We start from the raw sequence: 21563 nt of genomic DNA on the forward strand, positions 1-21563 counted from the left end.
CCTTTCATTCCACTACTACTACAATAGGTATGCTTGTACAAATGTAATACATCGTCTTTTCTGAATGTGATGTGTATTAATATTTTCAAAGCTTTTTATATCTGTATCTTGACCTTTTTAGTTCATGTAAGGTGCACCCACAGTCTGAATACATTCATACATAAAGAGTGCTTCATCTTATGTTTCTTTGTTGGTTCTGGACACAACCTGCAAACCTGACTGGAATATTTTCAAGTCTCAGTGATTTGCTGATACGTTTACATGTACTTGGTAGTAGGGAGATGATGAATAACTATGAGGAAGATTCTTGCTTTTCAGACAAGTTACTTGGCCAGCTAAGTGCTTGGGGTTTTAAAACATTAAAACAGAACTGTAGAACTGAACTTTATTTACTTTACAGCCCGTTAACAGTTTGTTACAGTGGGATATTCCTTTCAAGGGATGACGGGGTCGATATAATGAAACATGGTTGTCAGAAACTTTTTCCCCAGCCATAAATCCCCTGAAGTCTGGATACCATGAAGTGGAACACGACATGTTCCATATTCCATCAGACAGACGAAAAGAAATGCCTTTGCATGTGTGACAAATTGTTAGGGGCTTGAGGGAAAAGAGCAGGACACCAGGTAGACTCACAGACTCTCTTTCCCCTTTTTTCTACATGCTGTTTATGTCTGCACTTGCTGATCATCAAGCTTCCCCTACTGGTCTTGAGCTCATTTATTCCCTGTACTATGTATCCCTATCATATAGACAGGAGTCAAAAAGAAAGGATGCTGTCCAGATAGCTATAGAAATTATTTGTATCCCTGCCGACATCTGAGCAATGACTACATTTCTGCATAGTTCCTAATCCCACTTCTGATAGCTGACTTGACCCTTCACATCACCACATGGCATTCTACATCCACCCTATACATATGTGTATATCCACACATATGTCAATGAGGATTGTAATCACTGTCTTTGGACTGACAAACCCATAGTTTTGTTGCATTTATCCTTTGTTGACTGTGTTACTCCCACTAGGTTGGTTGCCTTTTTAGATCCTGATCAGTGACAGTAGTACCAAGGTCATCACCACGTTAGAATAATTTAAAGTCAACCAGCACCATCCACTCAGAGGATTCAGGACAAAGTGGTGGTATTTCTACTACAAGGCTGAAATTTGGCTAGGACATCAGGGAGCTTCCCTACTGCTTTCAATAGATTTCATGGGATTTTACATCCAGTTGATCTACCACAAACTCAAGCAGATGGGACCTCTGTTTAACATCTCATACAAAGGAAAATACACTCAAGTGCAGCATCCCCCCTCTCCCAGTGTGCAGCATCCCCCCTCTCCCAGTGTGCAGCATCCTCCCTCTCCCAGTGTGCAGCATCCCCCCTCTCCCAGTGTCCAGCATCCCCCCTCTCCCAGTGTCCAGCATTCCCCCCTCTCCCAGTGTGCAGCATCCCCCCTCTCCCAATGCTGTCTTCATTCCAATCACTTATAGTAGAAAATAGAACCAACAGCCTTCTGGTCATTCTATAGCAAAGGCAAGTGTGAAACCTTTTACACCACTGACATTGCATGTCCCCTGGTACTGACCATTTCCGTACTATATAATCTTTCACATACATGGCAGAGGTCAGCCATGTGGAAGCCGCCTGTCCCTCTGGCAGCATGGATTAGTCAGCATCATGTAGTCAGTCTCACCGTGGGGCTTTGCCAGCACCTGGCAGATATTCAGACTCATCTGGGTTGTAGTCAGGACTTTATCCCTGAAAACTTTATTGCCAGGCTCACTGTTTTTCCAATGTTTTGAACTAGTTTTCATTTTAAATGCAACAAGGGCTCATTTGGCTTTTGAAATAAGTTATACGTATTCCCATTCTAGACGGCTAAGAAATTTGTTTAAGTTAGCAATTTGATTGACATGTTTTGGAGGAATTTCAGCTCTGTTCCAACACACAGCAATTTTGTAGCTTAGATTAGGAGAAAGGCAGTAGTGTGACGAAAGATGGACTGTCTGGCTCCCTGCAAAATTAGATGCTGGGCGTCAATGAGTTTTAAGTCAGCCAGCCTCATTGCTGAATTTAGAACAGAATAGTAAGGTTTTTATTTTGGGTCTATGACAATGGATCGAATAGTAAAAAGATCTAACGCCTCACTAAATATATATATACCAACTCTGAGATCGCACTACAGTGAGGAAAGGGCAAATTTTCAATTTTCATTGTACCGTGATCTCAGAAAACGGATTTCTATGAACGGCATTTTTGTTCTTTCAGCCCTTCGATCTTTTTACTATTCGATCCGTTGTCATAGACCCTTTTATTTTATGTTACTATTTATAACAGTATTTTTAGTTGCAAAGAGCAAATAGTTGAAAACATACAGAACACAGATCAGTTACATTAGACGTTATCCTCTTTTTAAACACCTCTAGTAGCAGTAGTGCATTTGTTTACCAAACTAAATAGCTTAGCTAACAGTTTTGCATTAGATTGATTTCATTTATGAATATTCAACCTCACTGTACAAGTATGCGTCTTTCAAAGGTGTCCTGATAGCTCTCTGTAATCACAAGTGTGTTGCCTTAAGCTACAGATACTTTTCATAATAATGTATGAATCTTTTTCTCTTTTCTTAGGAAGGTTTTAAAACACTGGCGTCCTTTGTTAACATTTCTGTTATATTTGTCTGAAGGAGCTTATATGAATAACATTTGTCAAAAGTATAAAGTCCAGAAGTCTAATTTTCTCTGTTTCTTTTTTTTTTTTTTTAACATTTTTACAGACTGAGTTACAAAGGAAAGTAGAAGAAAGGAACAGACTTCTTGGAGAGTACAAAGTAAGACTCCATTACAGTACTATAGTTTTATTCGAGCAGGAGTGGGGGGTCATGGAATTACTTAAACAACCATCAGACAGTTTATTGAAAGTGGTACAATTGCAGACTGTGCTGGTAATCATCTTTACTAAGTGTTTCCATTCCTGCAGAGTTTGCAAGTAATTTATATTGTTTTAAACTGTTAATTGAATTAAAAACTTCAGTCCCCACCCTTCCTCTACCCCTCTGCCCCTTCATTTGGTTCTTACGTGGAACAAACATTTACAGTTGCTGACCAAGTATGCAGACACCTTGTAATTTATGCTGCACTCTATAGGCATGTCTTTCTATCCTTAAATACATACTTTTCTGCAGATGGATTTCCTTCCAGCTCCTGTGCTGTAGAGATCATGTATCCTACTCATCTACAATCCCCTGTTCCAGCAATACTGTCATATAGTTTATTACTGTCTGTTGACCACAAAAGCCTGTTATTTCTGGCTTTTTGGACCTGCCCAAGCTGTGGTTTTCTGAGTAGAAAGTTTTCTTTTTTAGTATTTAGACTGGAATTGATGCTGCAACATAACATAGTGAGTTGAGTATCATTTAGAAACTTATTGGCAGACTCAAGTTCTGCAAAATGTATGGTCTGAAAACTCTACAACTTGTCTTTAGCACATTGTTCAAATTGCATGGCTGTGCAGCAGAGACGGCTGCTTATGCCCGTCCTGTCACTTAAGACTAGATTTGGTCTTTTTCTACAGGGCTATGACCATATTATAATGGGTCTAGGACTAATGCTCGAACGGCCGTTTCACCGAATGTGAAACGGCCGGGCATAAGTACGAGAAAGTGCTTTTCACCGAAGAAGCACTTTTGCGTAAGTATGCCTGTTGTGGAGGTCGTACTGCGGTGCGGATAAGGGAAATTTCCCTTTTCCCCACTGTAGTGCGATCTCAGAGTGAGAATATTAAAGTAGGGGGGGGCACAGCCCCCCACATGGAGGGTACAGGGGGGCTTGCCCCCCTGCATAAACACTTTTTTATTGTTTTTTAATGTTTTTTTTTTTTTACGCGCTTTAACGAAAGTGCTTTTTCAGTGTAAGCACTTTAAAGTGTGTTCGGTGAATGTGGATTCGGACTATTGAACTTTCATTCAGTAGTCCTAGATCCATTATAACACCCTCCCCCATGGTCAGCAAGTTCTGTTTAAAATCATCAGAATAAAAAAGTCAGGTGCAAGTACTAGATTCCAATGTTAACCACAAAACCTTGGTAAACCCGGCACCCACAGGAGTTATAATTAAAACACTTTTAATATGCAAATAAAACTTCATCAGTACATTTATACAGTTGAAAAACAGCAGCTTAAATACTTAATTACACAAAGCACGTCACATAAAACAACTAATCACCACAACTCAACAATTAAGCAAATGTAAGAATCAATAATGCAATTTAAAACAGTAAATAACATCTTGTTCACAATAACTAATCCGGTATAGATATTCAAAATGAAGTATAAACACCAGAAGTAAATGCATAATAAAATGTATTGCAAAATATAATAAAAGCTAAATGCTTATAGCTTTGAGTCTCGCATCTTAATACTACTAATAGAAAAAGCTTCATTTAAGCCTGGCAACTTATTAGCTTCTAATCTAAGTAGCCATTTTAATTCAGCCTGTTCCAGTTTCATCTCCCAATGTCCAGCCCCTCCTATTAGGGAATATTTGTTCTAGCACAAAAAATAAAAACATTTTCTGGTCTTGACAAGAACGTTTGTACAGGGCATTTTCTCATTGAGTGTTCTGATATTGTGTACATGTTCATGTATGTGACGTTTCAGTTGTCTTTCCATTTTACCAATATAATAGAAATGACAGTACTCACAAAAAGCAATGTAGGCTACCCTTGCAGAGTTATGATCACATGTGTTAGGTGACCTAAACTTATACCGGATGGTACAAAGTTGTAAAATCTGTCCCACAAAGATGTGTTTACATTGTGGGCAATGTCCACATTTAAGCATCCCTTTATTAGTTCTAGTTGAAATAGGTCTATTAGTAGTCATCTCAAGCCTTTCTTTAAGTTTAGGTGCCGCTTAAATACATACTTTGGGCTGGCACCTAGAATTGGATGTATACAGTCATCGTGGACTATCACTTTTCAGTTTTTGGACATAATCCTCTATTTTTTGTGACCACAGGCCACATTTAAAAACCACAGTATACTCAAAGATGGAAATATTTTCATAATACGCAACTTTGTCTAAACCTTTACCCAACAAGGAGGCAAAATTAATCGCTAGTTTACAGTAAATGTCAGTTTTGATGTTCTGTAACATGTCAGATGGGTACCCTCTCTCAAGGAACATCTGGATTCATGTGTCAATCTCAGCATAAAAGCGTACATCTTCAGATGTGATCTTTGAGATACGTACCATTTGTCCTTTAACTTTTTTTCTGTGATAATTGGTGGTTGCTCTTAAAATGTAAAAATGTGTTGGAATAAGTTGGCTTTCTATAAAAGATGGACACAAATTTTTTTCAGTTGTATCCTTAATCATAGTTATGTCCAAATAGTTGATGGACTCCTGGGAGTAAGAAAAAGTAAATGTTAACAAGCTAGATGTATTGTTAAGAAACTCCACAAAATTTTCTAACTCCAAAGTACTACCTTTCCATACCACAGAGATGTCATATGTGACTAAATGGTGTGTAAAATCAGACATAAAGACCAAAGTTTGCTCCCAAAACTACAGTATAATTAAGCAATAACTGACGACATCTGTGTGGTATGTTCAGCTTTACCCACGGTTGGTGTGGTTTAATCATGAGGCCGAAGCCCGAGTGAATAAATAAAGCCAGCCATGGGTAAATCTTAATATACCACACCACGGAGTTGGTTATTGCTCTTATACAAGGATGTTATTTAAGAAAAAAAATACTTACTTTTCTTAAATAATGTCTTTGTATAACGGTGCCTTGCTGTCCTTCCGTGGCTGATACATATCCTATTGCCTTTTTTTATGTACTACGCATGCAGATGGGACTTGCATTCCTATGCATACCAGGTACATCAGGAATTTGGAAAGGAAGCAACAGAGAAAAAAAGGTCTCCGTTGCTCTGTTTTTGTTTTTTAAATTAAAAAAAAAATGTTTCTGACAGTTTAGGGGTAGGAGACAGAGAGACAGAATGGAGGCAATAGAAGGAAAATCAGGTACGTGTCTTTAGTTTTGAATAATCTACCTGATTTTTCTAGTATGTTCTCCATCCTGTCTCTCTGCTATGTCCAGAATACAGATTTTTTTTTTATTTTTGTTAAAAAAAATAAGTAAATAAATAAAACATACAGTATATAGCAATGGAAAAAAGTCTGAGCAACCAGACATTTTCCATTGGTATATACTAGGGTTTACAACAGGAACGCGGATTGGGCTGACCAATCAGTGTGCTCATTTTGGAATATTAATGACCAGTCATTGTATAATATTCACATAAACAGGGGGCGCAGGCTGCCCCCATAGTGACACCTGCTTAAAGTATTCACCTTCAAAGTATAGGAAATTATTAGACAACAGTAGGTCCATAAATGTCACAAGGATGTCAGTGTTGTTATAGGGTACTTTTTGGTGAATTAAACAGGCCTGTGTAAACCGTTCTAAAGACGTCAATGGTCACGAGGAAACACGCATCTTTGTAATGCGTTTTGATTAATGCTCCTTAGAAAGTCTCAGGAGTCATGTAACACATATGTGTGTTCCTGAAAAAAATTCTTTAAAGAACCATCAATAAAAACAGCCAAGGGATGTGTTTTTGAGACAGCAGCGGAAACTATTGGACAGGTGGAGGTAATGTAAATTCTTCTGCATTTAAGGAATGCTGAAGATAGCTGGTATAATAGCTACTTCAAGCTTCAAAAATAGGAATAAACTATAATCAATGGCGTCCTGGTCCCATAGATCCTTAAGAGCCAGATCTGTCCTATGATAGGCGATATTAATTTCATTCCTGGATGTTCTAATGTAGCAGCATTCATTATTTAAGTATCTTTAACATCCTGGCCATTTAATCTGTGGAATTAATCAAAACAATCCCCCCTCCCTTGTACAGTTTCATGATTCTTAGCTCATGGTCGCTACTTATATCTTGCAGCACTTCCTTCTGCTCCCTCGTCATATTAGTAATATTTTTATAGCAAGGTTGTTTCAGTGATTTTTCTCAAATCATTTTCACAAAATTTCTGGTAAAGTTGCAGTATAGGGTGTATTGACAAATTAAAAGTGCTGGCTCGAGCAAAATCACCCTTGAACATTGCAGTACTAGGCTTATCGTGGTACATAACTTCGAGGTTCAGTTTTCTAATAAATAATTTCACATCAATCAATAAGTCAGCTATATCATAAGAAAAGGTAGGGACAAAAGAAAAACCTTTGCCAAGTAAATCTAGATGCTTAGCTTCAACCGTTTTCTTGCTATAATTAAATATTTTAAAATCATTGTAAACATGTGAGTGGGTGAGACATGCATTTCAAAATTCTCCAAAATTTATGTTCAACGTCAATAATATAGCCATGATTTCCAATATTGTCCTCCAACAAATTTAACACCTTCAAGAAAATTGGCGATTCTTCCCCCGTCCTCTCATCATCCTTATCAGTGGCCCCTGAGCTGCTGGTTCCCTTTGAGCTTCCCTCTCAAAGCTCCTCAAAGGTGGAAAGTTTTTTGTTCCTAAAAAATCATCATTGGCTTCATCATCATCATCATCATCATCATCATCAGGGATTTAGTTAGAGTAGTTACTTCTCCTCTTCCAAACTCTACTGTCTGGAATTGATACTTCCGCTAAATGGTGTCAAATTCTTAGTAACAGGCTTAGGATAAGTTTTACCCTCCGCATAAGCAATTTCATCCCTAATAAAATTAAAGCATCTAAAAATAAACTTAGCAGTCATTTTTTTTAACTTTATCAAAACACTGAACATAGTCATGATTGTGTATCTCAAAAAGAAGGTTCCTTTTCAACGAAGCATCTAACAAATTAATCTCATCCAACAATTTAGTCATCTCTTTCTTATCTGACTGTATAAGGATTCTCAATGTCAAAACCGCAAGCATCAAATGCTAAAAACAGTTCTTGCAACAAGTCTCCATTGTTACGTAAACCATTAGGGATTTTAAGCACCCTAAGCCCTTTCAGTACAAATTTCCTTTTAATGCATTCACTCAAATGGGCATTGTCCATTTGCTAAGATTTAAACTCGAGTAACTTTTTTCCGAATAAAAATTAACTGCTTGTTGAAACAGTTACTGGTGCTGCAATCCAAGGTTTGCTAAAGTCATTTGTAAAGTTAGAAAGCCAACTAGTAATGTCCAGTAAATCCGAGGCAGCGTTTGGTGGAATATCATTCCTTGACAAGGAATCTACTATTCGAGAGTTTTGCTGCAAAGATTCACCTGTCCAGATGTTACCATGATGAAATGAGCTGGTCTAAGGAAACGACCAATGGCATACCTTCTGGGGGGGGGGTAAGTTCTGAGTATTCTGAAGCTGAAAATAACAAACAGCTGTAGATCTTGATGGATTTTGAGGAATGTTCATTGCCATAGGAATAAGTAATTTAGTTAGTGCAGTAAGTTGATTTGACAAGGAGAATATATTGACATTAGGATCCTCATTATATAGAAAAGAAGCACTGGGAACTAACGTTGGGCTGCATGATGCTAGGGCACTTCTATGGGCTAGGCTTGTAAAGGCTTCCAGGGCTATTAGCCTAGTACACACCTATGAACTTGCTATAAAAATATCGCTAGTTTACAACAAACGTCAGTTTTGATGTTCTGTAACATGTCAGATGGGTACCCTCTCTCAAGGAACATCTGGATTCATGTGTCAATCTCAGCATAAAAGCGTACATCTTCAGATGTCATCTTTGAGATACGTACCATCTGTCCTTTAACTTAACTTTTTTTCTGTGATAATTGGTGGTTGTTCTTAAAATGTAAAAATGTGATGGAATAAGTTGGCTTTCTATAAAGGGTGGACACAAATTTTTGTTCAGTTGTATCCTTAATCATAGTTATGTCCAAATAGTTGATGGACTCCTGGGAGTAAGAAAAAGTAAATGTTAACAAGCTAGATGTATTGTTAAGAAACTCCACCAAATTTTCTAACTCCAAAGTACTTCCTTTCCATACCACAAAGATGTCATATGTGACTAAATGGTGTGTAAAATCAGACATAAAGACCAAAGTTTGCTCCCAAAACCACAGTATAATTAAGCAATAACTGACAACATCTGTGTGGTATGTTCAGCTTTACCCACGGTTGGTGTGGTTTAATCACGAGGCTGAAGCCCGAGTGAATAAATAAAGTCAGCCATGGGTAAATCTTAATATGACACACCACGGAGTTGGTTATTGCTCTTATACAAGGATGTTATTTAAGAAAAAAAATACTTACTTTTCTTAAATAATGTCTTTGTATAACGGTGCCTTGCTGTCCTTCCGTGGCTGATACATATCCTATTGCCTTTTTTGATGTACTACGCATGCAGATGGGACTTGCATTCCCATGCATACCCAGTACATCAGGGATTTGGAAAGGAAGCAACGGAGAAAAAAAGGTCTCCGTTGCTCTGTTTTTGTTTTTTAAATAAAAAAAAATGTTTCGGACAGTTTAGGGGTAGGAGAGAGAGACAGAATGGAGGCAATAGAAGGAAAATCAGGTACGTGTCTTTAGTTTTGAATAATCTACCTGATTTTTCTAGTATGTTCTCCATCCTGTCTCTCTGCTATGTCCAGATTACAGATTTGTTTTTTATTTTTGTTAAAAAAAAATAAGTAAGTAAATAAAACTTACAGTATATAGCAATGGAAAAAAGTCTGGGCGACCAGACATTTTCCATTGGTATATACTAGGATTTACAACAAGAACGCGGATTGGGCTGACCAATCAGTGTGCTCATTTTGGAATATTAATCACCACTCATTGTATAATATTCACATAAACAGGGGGTGCAGGCTGCCCCCATAGTGACACCTGCTTAAAGTATTCACCTTCAAAGTATAGGAAATTATTAGACAACACTAGGTCCATAAATTTCACAAGGATGTCAGTGTTGTTATAAGGTACTTTTTGGTGAATTAAACAGGCCTGTGTAAACCGTTCTAAACCAATTGTGTGAGGAATGGAAGAAAACAAATCAAAGACGTCAATGGTCACGAAGAAACACGCATCTTTGTAATGCGTTTTGATTAATGCTCCTTAAAACAGCCAAAGGATGTGTTTTTGAGACAGCAGGGGAAACTATTGGACAGGTGGAGGTAATGTAAATTCTTCTGCATTTAAGGAATGCTGAAGATAGCTGGTATAATAGCTACTTCAAGCTTCAAAAATTGGAATAAACTATAATCAATGGTGCCCTGGTCCCATAGATCCTTAAGAGCCAGATCTGTCCTATGATAGGCGATATTAATTTCATTCCTGGATGTTCTAATGTAGCAGCATTCAATATTTAAGTATCTTTAACATCCTGGCCATATAATCTGTGGAATTAATCAAAACAATCCACCCCTCCCTTGTACAGTTTCATGATTCTTAGCTCATGTTCGCTACTTATATCTTGCAGCACTTCCTTCTCCTCCCTCGTCATATTAGTAATATTTTTATAGCAAGGTTGTTTCGGTGATTTTTCTCAAGTCATTTTCACAAAATTTCTGGTAAAGTTGCAGTATAGGGTGTATTGACAAATTAAAAGTGCTGGCTCGAGCAAAATCACCCTTGAACATTGCAGTACTAGGCTTATCGTGGTACATAACTTCGAGGTTCAGTTTTCTAATAAATAATTTCACATCAATCAATAAGTCAGCTATATCATAAGAAAAGGTAGGGACAAAAGAAAAACCTTTGCCAAGTAAATCTAGATGCTTAGCTTCAACCGTTTTCTTGCTATAATTAAAAATTTTTAAATCATTGTAAACATGTGAGTGGGTGAGACATGAGTTTCAAAATTCTCCAAAATTTATGTTCAACGTCAATAATATAGCCATGATTTCCAATATTGTCCTCCAACAAATTTAACACCTTCAAGAAAATTGGCGATTCTTCCCCCGTCCTCTCATCATCCTTATCAGTGGCCCCTGAGCTGCTAGTTCCCTTTGAGCTTCCCTCTCAAAGCTCCTCAAAGGTGGAAAGTTTTTTTGTTCCTAAAAAAATCATCATTGGCTTCATCATCATCATCATCATCATCATCAGGGATTTAGTTAGAGTAGTTACTTCTCCTCTTCAAAACACTACTGTCTGGAATTGATACTTCCGCCAAATGGTGTCAAATTCTTAGTAACAGGCTTAGGATAAGTTTTCCCCTCCGCAAAAGCAATTTCATCCCTAATAAAATTAAAGCATCTAAAAATAAACTTAGCAATCGTTTTTTTAACTTTATCAAAACACTGAACATATTCATGATTGTGTATCCCAAAAAGAAGGTTCCTTTTCAACGAAGCGTCTAACAAATTAATCTCATCCAACAATTTAGTCATCTCTTTCTTATCTGACTGTATAAGGATTCTCAATGTCAAAACAGCAAGCATTAAATGCTAAAAACAGTTCTTGCAACAAGTCTCCATTGTTACGTAAACCATTAGGGATTTTAAGCACCCTAAGCCCTTTCAGTACAAGTTTCCTCTTAATGCATTCACTCAAATGGGCATTGTCCATTTGCTAAGATTTAAACTTGAGTAACTTTTTTCCGAATAAAAATTAACTGCTTGTTGAAACAGTTACTGGTGCTGCAATCCAAGGTTTGCCAAAGTCATTTGTAAAGTTAGAAAGCCAACTAGTAATGTCCAGTAAATCCGAGGCAGCGTTTGGTGGAATATCATTCCTTGACAAGGAATCTACTATTTGAGAGTTTCGCTGCAAAGATTCACCTGTCCAGATGTTACCATGATGAACTGAGCTGGTGTAAGGAAGCGACCAATGGCATACCTTCTGGGGGGTAAGTTCTGAGTATTCTGAAGCTGAAAATAACTAACAGCTGTAGATCTTGATGGATTTTGAGGAATGTTCATTGCCATAGGAATAAGTAATCTAGTTAGTGCAGTAAATTAATTTGACAAGGAGAATATATTGACATTAGGATCCTCATTATATAGAAAAGAAGCACTGGGAACTAACGTTGGGCTGCATGATGCTAGGGCACTTCTATGGGCTAGGCTTGTAAAGGCTTCCAGGACTATTAGCCTAGTACACACCTATGAACTTGCAGGTAAACCCCCGTCAAGGGAAGTGAACAAATCCTGCGATGTCTGGGACATGCTTCACAGAAGAAAACCACTAATAACCAACAAAGGAGCACTTCCTGGGAAAATTAAAGTAATAACCACAAAACCTCAGTAAACCCGCCACACACAGGAGTTATAAAACCAAACTAAAACAGCCAGGATTGTGGTGATTTGTTGTCTAATGTCATGTACCTTGTGTAATTAAGTATTTAAGCTGCTGTTTTTGAACTGCATAAATGTTCTCATGAAGTTCCTATGTTTTGGAAAGAAAGTGCTCAAACATTTATCGCTTATTTGTATATTAAAAGTCTTTTAATTACATACGCTTGCATTTTGTGATTTTTCAGCCATTCTGGCTGTATAGTTTAGTTTTATAAACCCTGTGTATGCCAGGCTTACCTATGTTTTGCGGTTATTAGTTTAATTTTCCTGAGAACTGCTTGTTTGTTGGTTATTAGTAGATTCCACTGTTTTCGAAGACATAGGATTCTTGTTCCCTTTCCATTGCAAAACCATTGTATGTAGCAAGTCCAGTTTTTATTGACATGTTTTGGAGGAATTCCAGCTCTTTACCAACACACACAGCAATTTTATAGCTTAAGGTAATGAATTCAGAGCCTGCTATAACACTGATTATCAGATTGAATGATACATGCATAATAGCCCTTACAAAAATGACAGCAATCAGCACTTCATCTGCTTTGCATTATTTTTAAAAACGTTGGTGTCTTTGGAGCCGAACCAGGGTCAGTGGCGTGAGTGGTATTGCTATGTTGTGGACAGAAAATGTTCAAAATGCTGAATGCATATTTGGGACGCTAACTGAAATGCTAACAGCCACTGTGAGGGAGCTTCCTTAAAAAATTAGTAATGTGTGATAGATTATAATTTATAGAAAAGCAAGGCATTAACAGAGTTAATCACACTGGCATTGCATGCAACTTTGCAGAAGGACATGTTCCCACCCAAGTAGGAGGAGGTGTACAAAAATTTTGGAATTCCTCCCATGTCTTGTAGAGTGCTGGATAGCATCCATTGTATGGATTCTCTGAACTCAAGATTTGCGGCCTGTCACTGGTACGAATGAGCAAATGACCTACTAAAGGCTAAGGTCATCCTTGTTAAAAGTATTACAATTGCTATAAGAAACGAAAAATAAAGTAACATCAAATATATCTATTTTATATTGTCAGTCTTCCACCCTGTCATGCAAACAATAGGATTGGTGTTCATTTACGAGATACTGGAGAAGAAATATATTCTAGGTCATGCTGTTTGCTAGATTACATGCTTAAATTGATTGATGAAGTGATCATTCTTTTCTAGGTTGAAGTGAATTACATTTTTTTAAATAGGCTGTGGGAAATATAAATGAATTTAGCCAAGTATCACTAGCAACATTGTTTTAATGCAGACTGAAATATTTGCACTGCACTTCATCAGGAAGAAATTGTACATCGCATTTTAAACAGAGTCTAAGATGGAATAAAGGTTAATCTTTATAAAGTAATTGAGGGCAGGTATTTAAAAACTCAAAAAGAACAAAATAAGTACATGTCAAGAACCACATAAAGGCAAACTTTAATAATGAAATATAAATAAGTAAATGAATAAGCGCTTTCGCATAAAAAGTTTCTTCAGATTGCATCCAGTTACAAAGGCATGCAACACTTAACATATGCAATATTTAAAAAATCACACGATCATTTAAAGCTACATATTTCCTTAGAGAATGTATCTTAAGAACTTTAAAGGAGTAGGAGTCCTTTAAATCTGGATAAGAAGTAGAGTTTGGCTCAATAATCCATTTAATTTGCACGTTCTTCTGTATGATTCTTTATAGCTCCATCTCTTATATCTGAATATATTGTTTAACAGTATTGTGATAAATGTGTTTGCTGATACTTTCTTTCAACATTCTATTCATTTTAACCATATAAAATGTACTGCAAAGTTTGCAATTGGCCAAGTGTACCAGATGTTTGGATGAACAATCAGCAAACATATTATTTTAATATTGTTTTCCAGTTAGTGGATGAGTGAAAGCAATTTATTAGTCTTGTTCATTTTGAGGTTTATATCACCCACTGAGATTTACGTGAATTAATTTACATTTGAAAGGTATTTAAAACTGCCTGAGTTTGGGCATGCAATAAGAAAAATTGAATCTCAACTTGCTTGCTGGACACATGACAAGAATTTTTAAATTTTATCACTTTATGGGATCTGATCATTACTGAGGTCCTTACTGAAGCACCCATATGTTTCAGAAAAGAAAAAAATAAATAAAATGTAGCCTGAAGTTAAAACACATCACCTGCACTTTCAATAAGTGACACAATTTGGATGCAGATAAAATTTGGTGTAAAATTGCAGAAATTGATCCTTTGAGTGTGTGGCTGTTTAGGAGTTGTAGGAAGTAAAAGAGGGATTGTTTAATTTTAAATCATCCTTTTGAGAAAGTCATAGAAAATAATATTTTCCCCGTTTTACTACTTGGTCATTTTACCAACCAATCTATAGCCTTAATTATACTGATGTCTAACAATTATATGACTTTCTGACTCTATTTTGACAGAGAGAGCTGGGCCAGAAGGATCGACTTCTACAACAGCAGCAAACAAAGTTAGAGGAAATACAACGAAAGCTTTCTGAAGTAAATCATCAAAAGGTATTTGTATTCATACTGACTGCTGGTTGCATTTATTTGAGACCTGAAAGCCTGTAGATCTTAGGCATTTGAGGCAATGATTACAAACAAGATCAACTTTATTACACAAATGATGCAAGTAATGTTTTACTTTGTGGTTTGGAAAGTTTTGTTACATTATAACAAATAATTGCATGTTATTTGAATGAAAACATAAAATAGCTTGAAAAACTGCACAAGCTTAAAAACATCTCTAATCCTGGAGTTTTAGATTGCTACAATTCTTCTAAATAACAGAATGATTCAGACCATTTAACATTTTGTAATTGTGTTAATGATCGTGTAACAAGCAGTATAGGTTGATAAGTAACACAAAATTCCTACTTTGCTACTTTAATTACTCATTAAGCAACACGGCTATACTAAAGGAGCATCTTATTCTGAGGTTATTTTACTTTGAGGAAGAGCCGGCTGGAGTGAGCTTAAGAGCTATCCATTACCTTCTCATGCAGGTTTTTTTAATCTTGGCAATACATTCTATTTGCTAACAAATCAGGCTTCTATCCATGCTAGGATCAAGTTATGTGCAACTTGGCCATTTCTAGTTCTAATGACTTACTTGGTTTGTAGAAATTCACATCTTCAGCACCCAACAAGCACAAGCCCACCAAGTACAGCAGTGTTCACATAATGTATCAAAGCCAAAACGAACGTTTTCATCCAAGGATGGAGTACAATCACAGTACTGACACTGTTTAAGCCTCACAGGAGAAAAGCTTGCGGCTTTACCAGAGGTTATTAGTGATGGAATGAGCAAGCAGAAAATAGGAGGCCCAAGAGTAAGAGCTTTTGGACTGGCAGCCCATTCAGGTTTTAGCTTCTTCCTTATCTAGATGGTCATTTTCTAGTTAAAGGTCATCATCCACATCCTAAGCTTTGAACCCAAATTAAGCAGAATATAGAGCTGCCCCTCCAGCACCTCTTCTTTGGACTGAAACCCAGGGTTCATTCATAAACTCCGTTTATTCACAAATTACTTTGAGATTATTATAGAAGTAAGAGCAAATAATGGGCCTTTGAGTCCCTAGGACGAGTGTAGATTTCTGTGTTGTCTGTGTCAGATCTTGATCCCAGAAGATAAGCTTTTCACAGCATCCCTTGTTGGCCACTTGCCAGTGAGTATAGAATCATTTCACACATGTACACCAGTCTTAAAATCCTATTTCTCTACTGTTCCTACTTTAGTACTGCTTGAGAAATGGCTAAACTAGTACACAAGAACATCTACTAGCAGATAACTAAATGTCCATACTAGTCCTACTTGAATCAATTTCTCCAATGCCACCATTAGACTAGAATATTCTTGTGATATGCTAGATAGTTATTCTGCTAGGTGAGGATCAGGTCTGCAGTTTCCACTTCTCCCCTCCCCTGCACTCCTTATTTAGTTTTTTAGACTGATTCCAAGTTGTGTGTTAGGAACCCGTATCTATCAGATCCCTCTTGCCTTAGCAGAATGAGGAGATGGAGACTGTCTGTCTTTGAACTAGATGAGAAATTTGAAACTTGTTGGACAGCGAGTCACCTTTTTCCACCCATTCTTCTTCTGTCATATCCTTCTTCAGTCACACCCATAGCTGGTGTTAGGCATCCGCCGAAACCGCAGTCATGGAGAGCCCCCGATTATCTCCCTGTATATAAGGGCTCCTAGCTGCAGGTTTCTTTACCTCCTCCATGCATTGTTCAGCACTTCCTAGATGTACACATGGCTGTGTAACATCACCGCATGAGTCCGTTTTTTTTTTTTAACTTTTGCCTGCAAGCTGCAATCAATCAGGTCCATTTTAGTAAAACAAGGGACCTGACTGGCTGCAGCAGCCAGACAGAAAGGGAAGTAAGTTGTATTTTTTTTTTAATTTAATTTAATTTATTTACTTTTGTTTACCAAGATAGTCCGACTGAGCGAGAATCTGTTTTTACTGGAGGCCCAGGGAGAAAAGCTTACCTACCTAGCTATGTAGATGTTCTTCGTGTTTCACTGTTGCAGTCATCACACTTGATTTATCTGCCGGCAGGTAGCCCTCAGTCGGCTCAAATACCAGAGACTTAGTATAGTATTTCTGTGTCGACTTAGTATAGTATTTCTGTGTCAGATGCTGTCGCTCCAGGACTGACGTCAGGTTGTCAGAGGTATAAAAACAGGCAGCCGACGTCATTACATCAGCCTTTCTTGCCGAGGAGCCCGAAGCAGAAGCAGTTCGCAAGTGCCGGTCGGCCACTACCTGAATTTTCGTTTACAAATTTAATAATCCTGAAGTCTTCTAAAGCTAAGTACCCCGTTGGGGATCCTTTTTTTCTTACTCTAACCGATGTCAGAAAAAGTTAACAATTGTCTCGTCTGTGGAAAGCAAATACCTCACAAAGATTTTCATTCTTACTGCATCACCTGTTTAGGCCCAGACTACAATGTCCCTCACTGTCGGTTTTAACGCCCGAACCTTTCATCGGGCTCTGTTTGTTGCTAAATTTTTTCGCTCTCAATCTCCCTATTCTGAAATGGCTTCGCTAAGCCATCTGACTAACGATATTCCAAAAAAGTGTAAAGATAAAGACAGAGACAGACCGCATAGGTCCAAAACTGCCAATGAAGCTTCCGTTAAGCTAATCGCCAGTCTGCCGGTAATCAGTGAGGCACTTTCGCAGCCCCTGATGCCTTCTTCAATGGATTCTCAGGCCTCTACTGAGATCCAGTCGGAGTCCGGTATGCCGCAATACTCTTCATCAACTATGGAACCTGCGGATGTCTCTACCTTGGATGAGTCTGGAGCCGCTGAGCAGGCACCGGCTTCTGAGGCAGTTTTTTGCTCAACCGATGTTCGACTCAAACCGATGACTTCTTTTTTAACCAAAACTACCGAGTTTCTTAGGCCTAGAGTACGCACTACACCTAGAAAACTGACCACCAAAGTGCATGCATCTGCTCCCATGCCACAAAAAACAATGCTTAGAATGGCTGACGACCTTATTACGCTGATTAGGGGAAGTCAGCCTTCCCCTGCTAAGAGACAGAGAGTCCAGTCCCCTTCAGCTCCTACAGACCAGAAGTCCAATGACTCTGAAATTTCTGATTATGAAGACATGCCCTTATCTGCTTATGAGGATTTAGATGCAGAGGAATCCATTCCCTCTACCTCCCCCGATTTTTCTTTTGGTGAAACTTTGCATACCTTATGAGAGTATTTCCACTGGGAATGCTAAGATTATCCTCAGTCCAAAAAGAGACTCAATTTCTAGAGCTGCCTCAACACAGGACCTTAGCAATACCCCCTGTCCTGGATGTTGTGGATGATGTTTTTATGGAATCCAATCTTACTCCTGACACTTTACCTTCTGTCCCTAGGAAACCAGAGGGGCACTACAGAGTACCTCCTGCCCCTAGGAAACCAGACAGGTACTACAGAGTACCTGACACTTACAAATTTCTTTTCAAGAATCCTACTGCTGACCCAGAGATAATTTCCCAGGGGCTAAAGGTAATACGGCAACTACAGCCAAGAATCCCACCCCTCCGGACAGGGATTCCAGAGCTTTGGACAGATGGGATAAGAAGGTATATACCTCTGCAACTCTTGCTATTAGGGCATTGAATTGTCAGTTTCACATGCTGAAGTACCAGCAACATATTGTGGAACTTATTAAACAAAAAGTGGCAACCTTTTCAGACTGTGCAGGAAATAAAGAATTGCAGGAGCTTATGCACTCTGCAAACCAAGTCACCAAGCATATTTTGCAGTGTAGCTTTGATGCCCTAGAAGCATCTTGCCGGGCAGCTGTCACTGGCTCTGTACTGAGAAAACATGCTTGGCTAAAGGAGCAGACCTTGCCAGACCATGTCAAATCGAAGTTACTAGAGGCTCCTTTGAATAAGGACTGTTTGTTTGGCACCAAAGCAGAAGAGGTTCTTAAAAAGATGGAAGAAAAAGCTAAGTCTATGCAGACTGTTAAAGAAGTCTTACAAGTGCAACTCCCTAGATTCAATAGTCATTACCCTTCCTAACACTGGTCCTTTCCAGCCCCCTCCAGGCCTTCACAAACCAGACCTAGGGGAAACAGACCACCCAGACTTCAGTCTCAGGGTATGCAGAGATCCAAGCAATGGAGTGCTCCCACTCCTAAAGCAGGGAGTGGTAAGCCACCTCCTTACAGAAAAACCTCACAATGCCTTCTTTACTCCACTCCCCAGCCCTGCCCAATTGCTTGTGCCCTTAGGAGGAAAACTTGCCCTTCATGCAAAAAAACTAGATGTCCATTACTCATGACTGGTGGGTCCTCAATATTGTATCCCAGGGGTACAAATTTTATTTCCATTCACTGCCAACCCCAAGCGGGTTTCCAGACCTTCCTCCAAATCAGTGGGCAGAGACTCAAAACCAAGTACTTTCCCTGCTCAATATCAGAGCTATTCAGCCAGTTCCAGTAGAACAGAGGGGTCAAGAATTCTACTCCAGACTCTTCCTGGTACCCAGGAAAGAGGGCTCTTGGCGCCCAATCCTGGATCTTTCCACTCTCAACACTTTCCTGGTGGTACCAAAATTCACAATGCTTACCCTGCAACAGCTTCTTCCCATGCTAGCCAAGGATGCCTGGTTGGTCACCCTGGACTTAAGAGAAGCCTATCTGCATATCCCCATAAGGGAATCATGCAGGAAGTATCTATGTTTCAGGGCAGGGTCTATGCATCATCAGTTCTCTGCACTTCCCTTTAGCATATCTACTGTGCCCAGAGGATTCACAAAATGCCTGGCTCCAGCCATTGCATACTGCAGGCAGAGAAATATCCAAATTTACCCGTACCTGGATGACTACCTGATTCAGGCAGACAGTCAGGAATTGCTGCTGCAGCACCTAACATTTGTGAAAAGCCTTCTCACTTCCTTGGGGTTACACCATCAACGAAAATAATTCAAAACTGGTACCCAGTCAAAAGATTGTAATCCTGGGAGAGAGCTTGGACACAACTTCCCAGATGGCATTCCTCACCTCAGAAAAACAATTCTATCTGACAGACTACTTCAAAGAAATGGCCACCAGAACCCAGCTATCTGCAAGAAAAATACTGCAAGCCCTAGGGTTCATGACCTCATGTATACTGTTGATTCCATATGCAAGACTGCTTATGAGGAAACTCCAATGATACTTAAAAAGCCTTTCGTGCCAACATTCTCAGTACCTTGAAACAGTCATTCCTATCATACCCTGTCTAAGGACAAAGTATCTCTGGTGGGCAGAAGCATGCAACTACAACAAGGGACTGCCATTTACTCAACCCCAAGCTGCCTAGACCCTAACCACAGACGCATCAGACTATGCCTGGGGGGGCACACGTAGACAGACTATGTATTCAGGGCCACTGGAGCCCAAGTCAAATTCATCTGCACATCAACTGAAAAGAGATGCTAGCTGTACAGAATGCTCTGACAGCGTTCAGATCTCTAATCTGTCCAGGACAACTGCTAATAAAAACAGGCAACACCACAGATATGTGGTACATCAACAAGCAGGGGGAACCCATTCCTACCCACTCTGCAGGCTAGCCATGGCCCTGTGGAACACGGCCTTGGACATTCAAGTCCATCTGCAGGCTCAGTTCCTGCAAGGCAAACAAATCTTGCTGGCAGATGACTTAAGCAGAAATCTCCTAGACCCACATGAATGGCAATTGGAGCACAGCACCTTCAACCTTCTGATCCAGAAATGGGGGACCCCAGAGGGGGATCTCTTTGCCTCCCCCTACAACCACCAGCTTAGCAAATTCTGCACCAGGAATCCTCATAGCAGGGCCTGGAAAGTGGATACCCTATCTTTTCAGTTGGTAAATCTCTCAGTCTATGCCTTTCCCCCTCTGCTCCTCCTTTGAAGAGTATTACTCAAGATAAAATAGGACAGACCAAGGACAATTCTGATTGCTCCAGACTGGCCACGTCAGCACTGGTACCCACTCCTGCACAGCCTGATATCAGTGCCACCCTGGCACCTACACCAGAATCCAACCCTCCTCTCTCAACAAGAGGGACAGATTCTGCATCCACAACTGCAAACCCTAAATCTTGCAGCCTGGCTTATTCCTTGAATTCTCCCCTAGCGACCTTAAGCAAACAGGTGTTGGGCATCATTCTTGAAGCCAGAAGACCCAGTACAGGAAAATTCTATGCTGATAAGTGGAAAAGGTTGTGCTCATGGATTCAATCTAAAGGAGAGGACACAACACTGCCCTCTCTGCCTCTTATCCTGGATTACTTAGCAGATCTATTCCACAAAGGCCTGTCCTTCTCCTCCATTAAGATACATGCCTCAGCCATTTCTGCTCATTTCAACACTGAGCCACCTCTCTTCTTGCACCCTCTTAACAAACAGTTCCTGAGAGGGGCAAACAACTTAAGGCCTCCAAGGAGAGCACCCACCCCTGCTTGGGACCTTAACTTTGTACTGGAAAAGCTCATGCTTCCCCCTTTAAACCTGCTGCATCAGCAGAGTTAAAATTCCTCTCTTGGAAAACAGCCTTGCTTCTAGCCATCATTTAGAAGAGTGTCTGAGCTACAAGCAGTGATGGATGTGGAACCCTTAATTATTTTCCATGCTGACAGGGTTTTCCTCAGGACTAACCCTTCCTTTTTGCCTAAAGTGGTGTCCAGTGTGGCTCTCAAGCAATCCATCCATTTGCCAACCTTCTTCTCTAATCCTCAGAATAAAGGGGAAAGGATCCTGCACTCCTTGGACGTGCACAGACAGCTCAGATTCTACCTGGATAGGA

At 39.3% G+C, this 21563-nt stretch overlaps 1 protein-coding gene across 2 annotated transcripts in view; it reads left to right on the forward strand.

Annotated features, from left to right (window-relative positions):
* DIXDC1 (DIX domain containing 1) overlaps positions 1–21563 on the forward strand; it is a 1310681-nt gene that overhangs the window by 1128732 nt on the left and 160386 nt on the right. For both annotated transcript variants that reach the window (XM_044081011.1, XM_044081010.1), the window contains 2 exons: positions 2783–2836; positions 14681–14773. In XM_044081011.1, the coding sequence (XP_043936946.1) occupies positions 2783–2836; positions 14681–14773 (147 nt within the window). The remainder of the gene's footprint in view (positions 1–2782; positions 2837–14680; positions 14774–21563) is intronic.

This window comes from Protopterus annectens, chromosome 8.part0 (genome assembly GCF_019279795.1).
Source record: "Protopterus annectens isolate FY-2018-M chromosome 8.part0, PAN1.0, whole genome shotgun sequence".
Taxonomy (NCBI): domain Eukaryota; kingdom Metazoa; phylum Chordata; order Ceratodontiformes; family Protopteridae; genus Protopterus; species Protopterus annectens.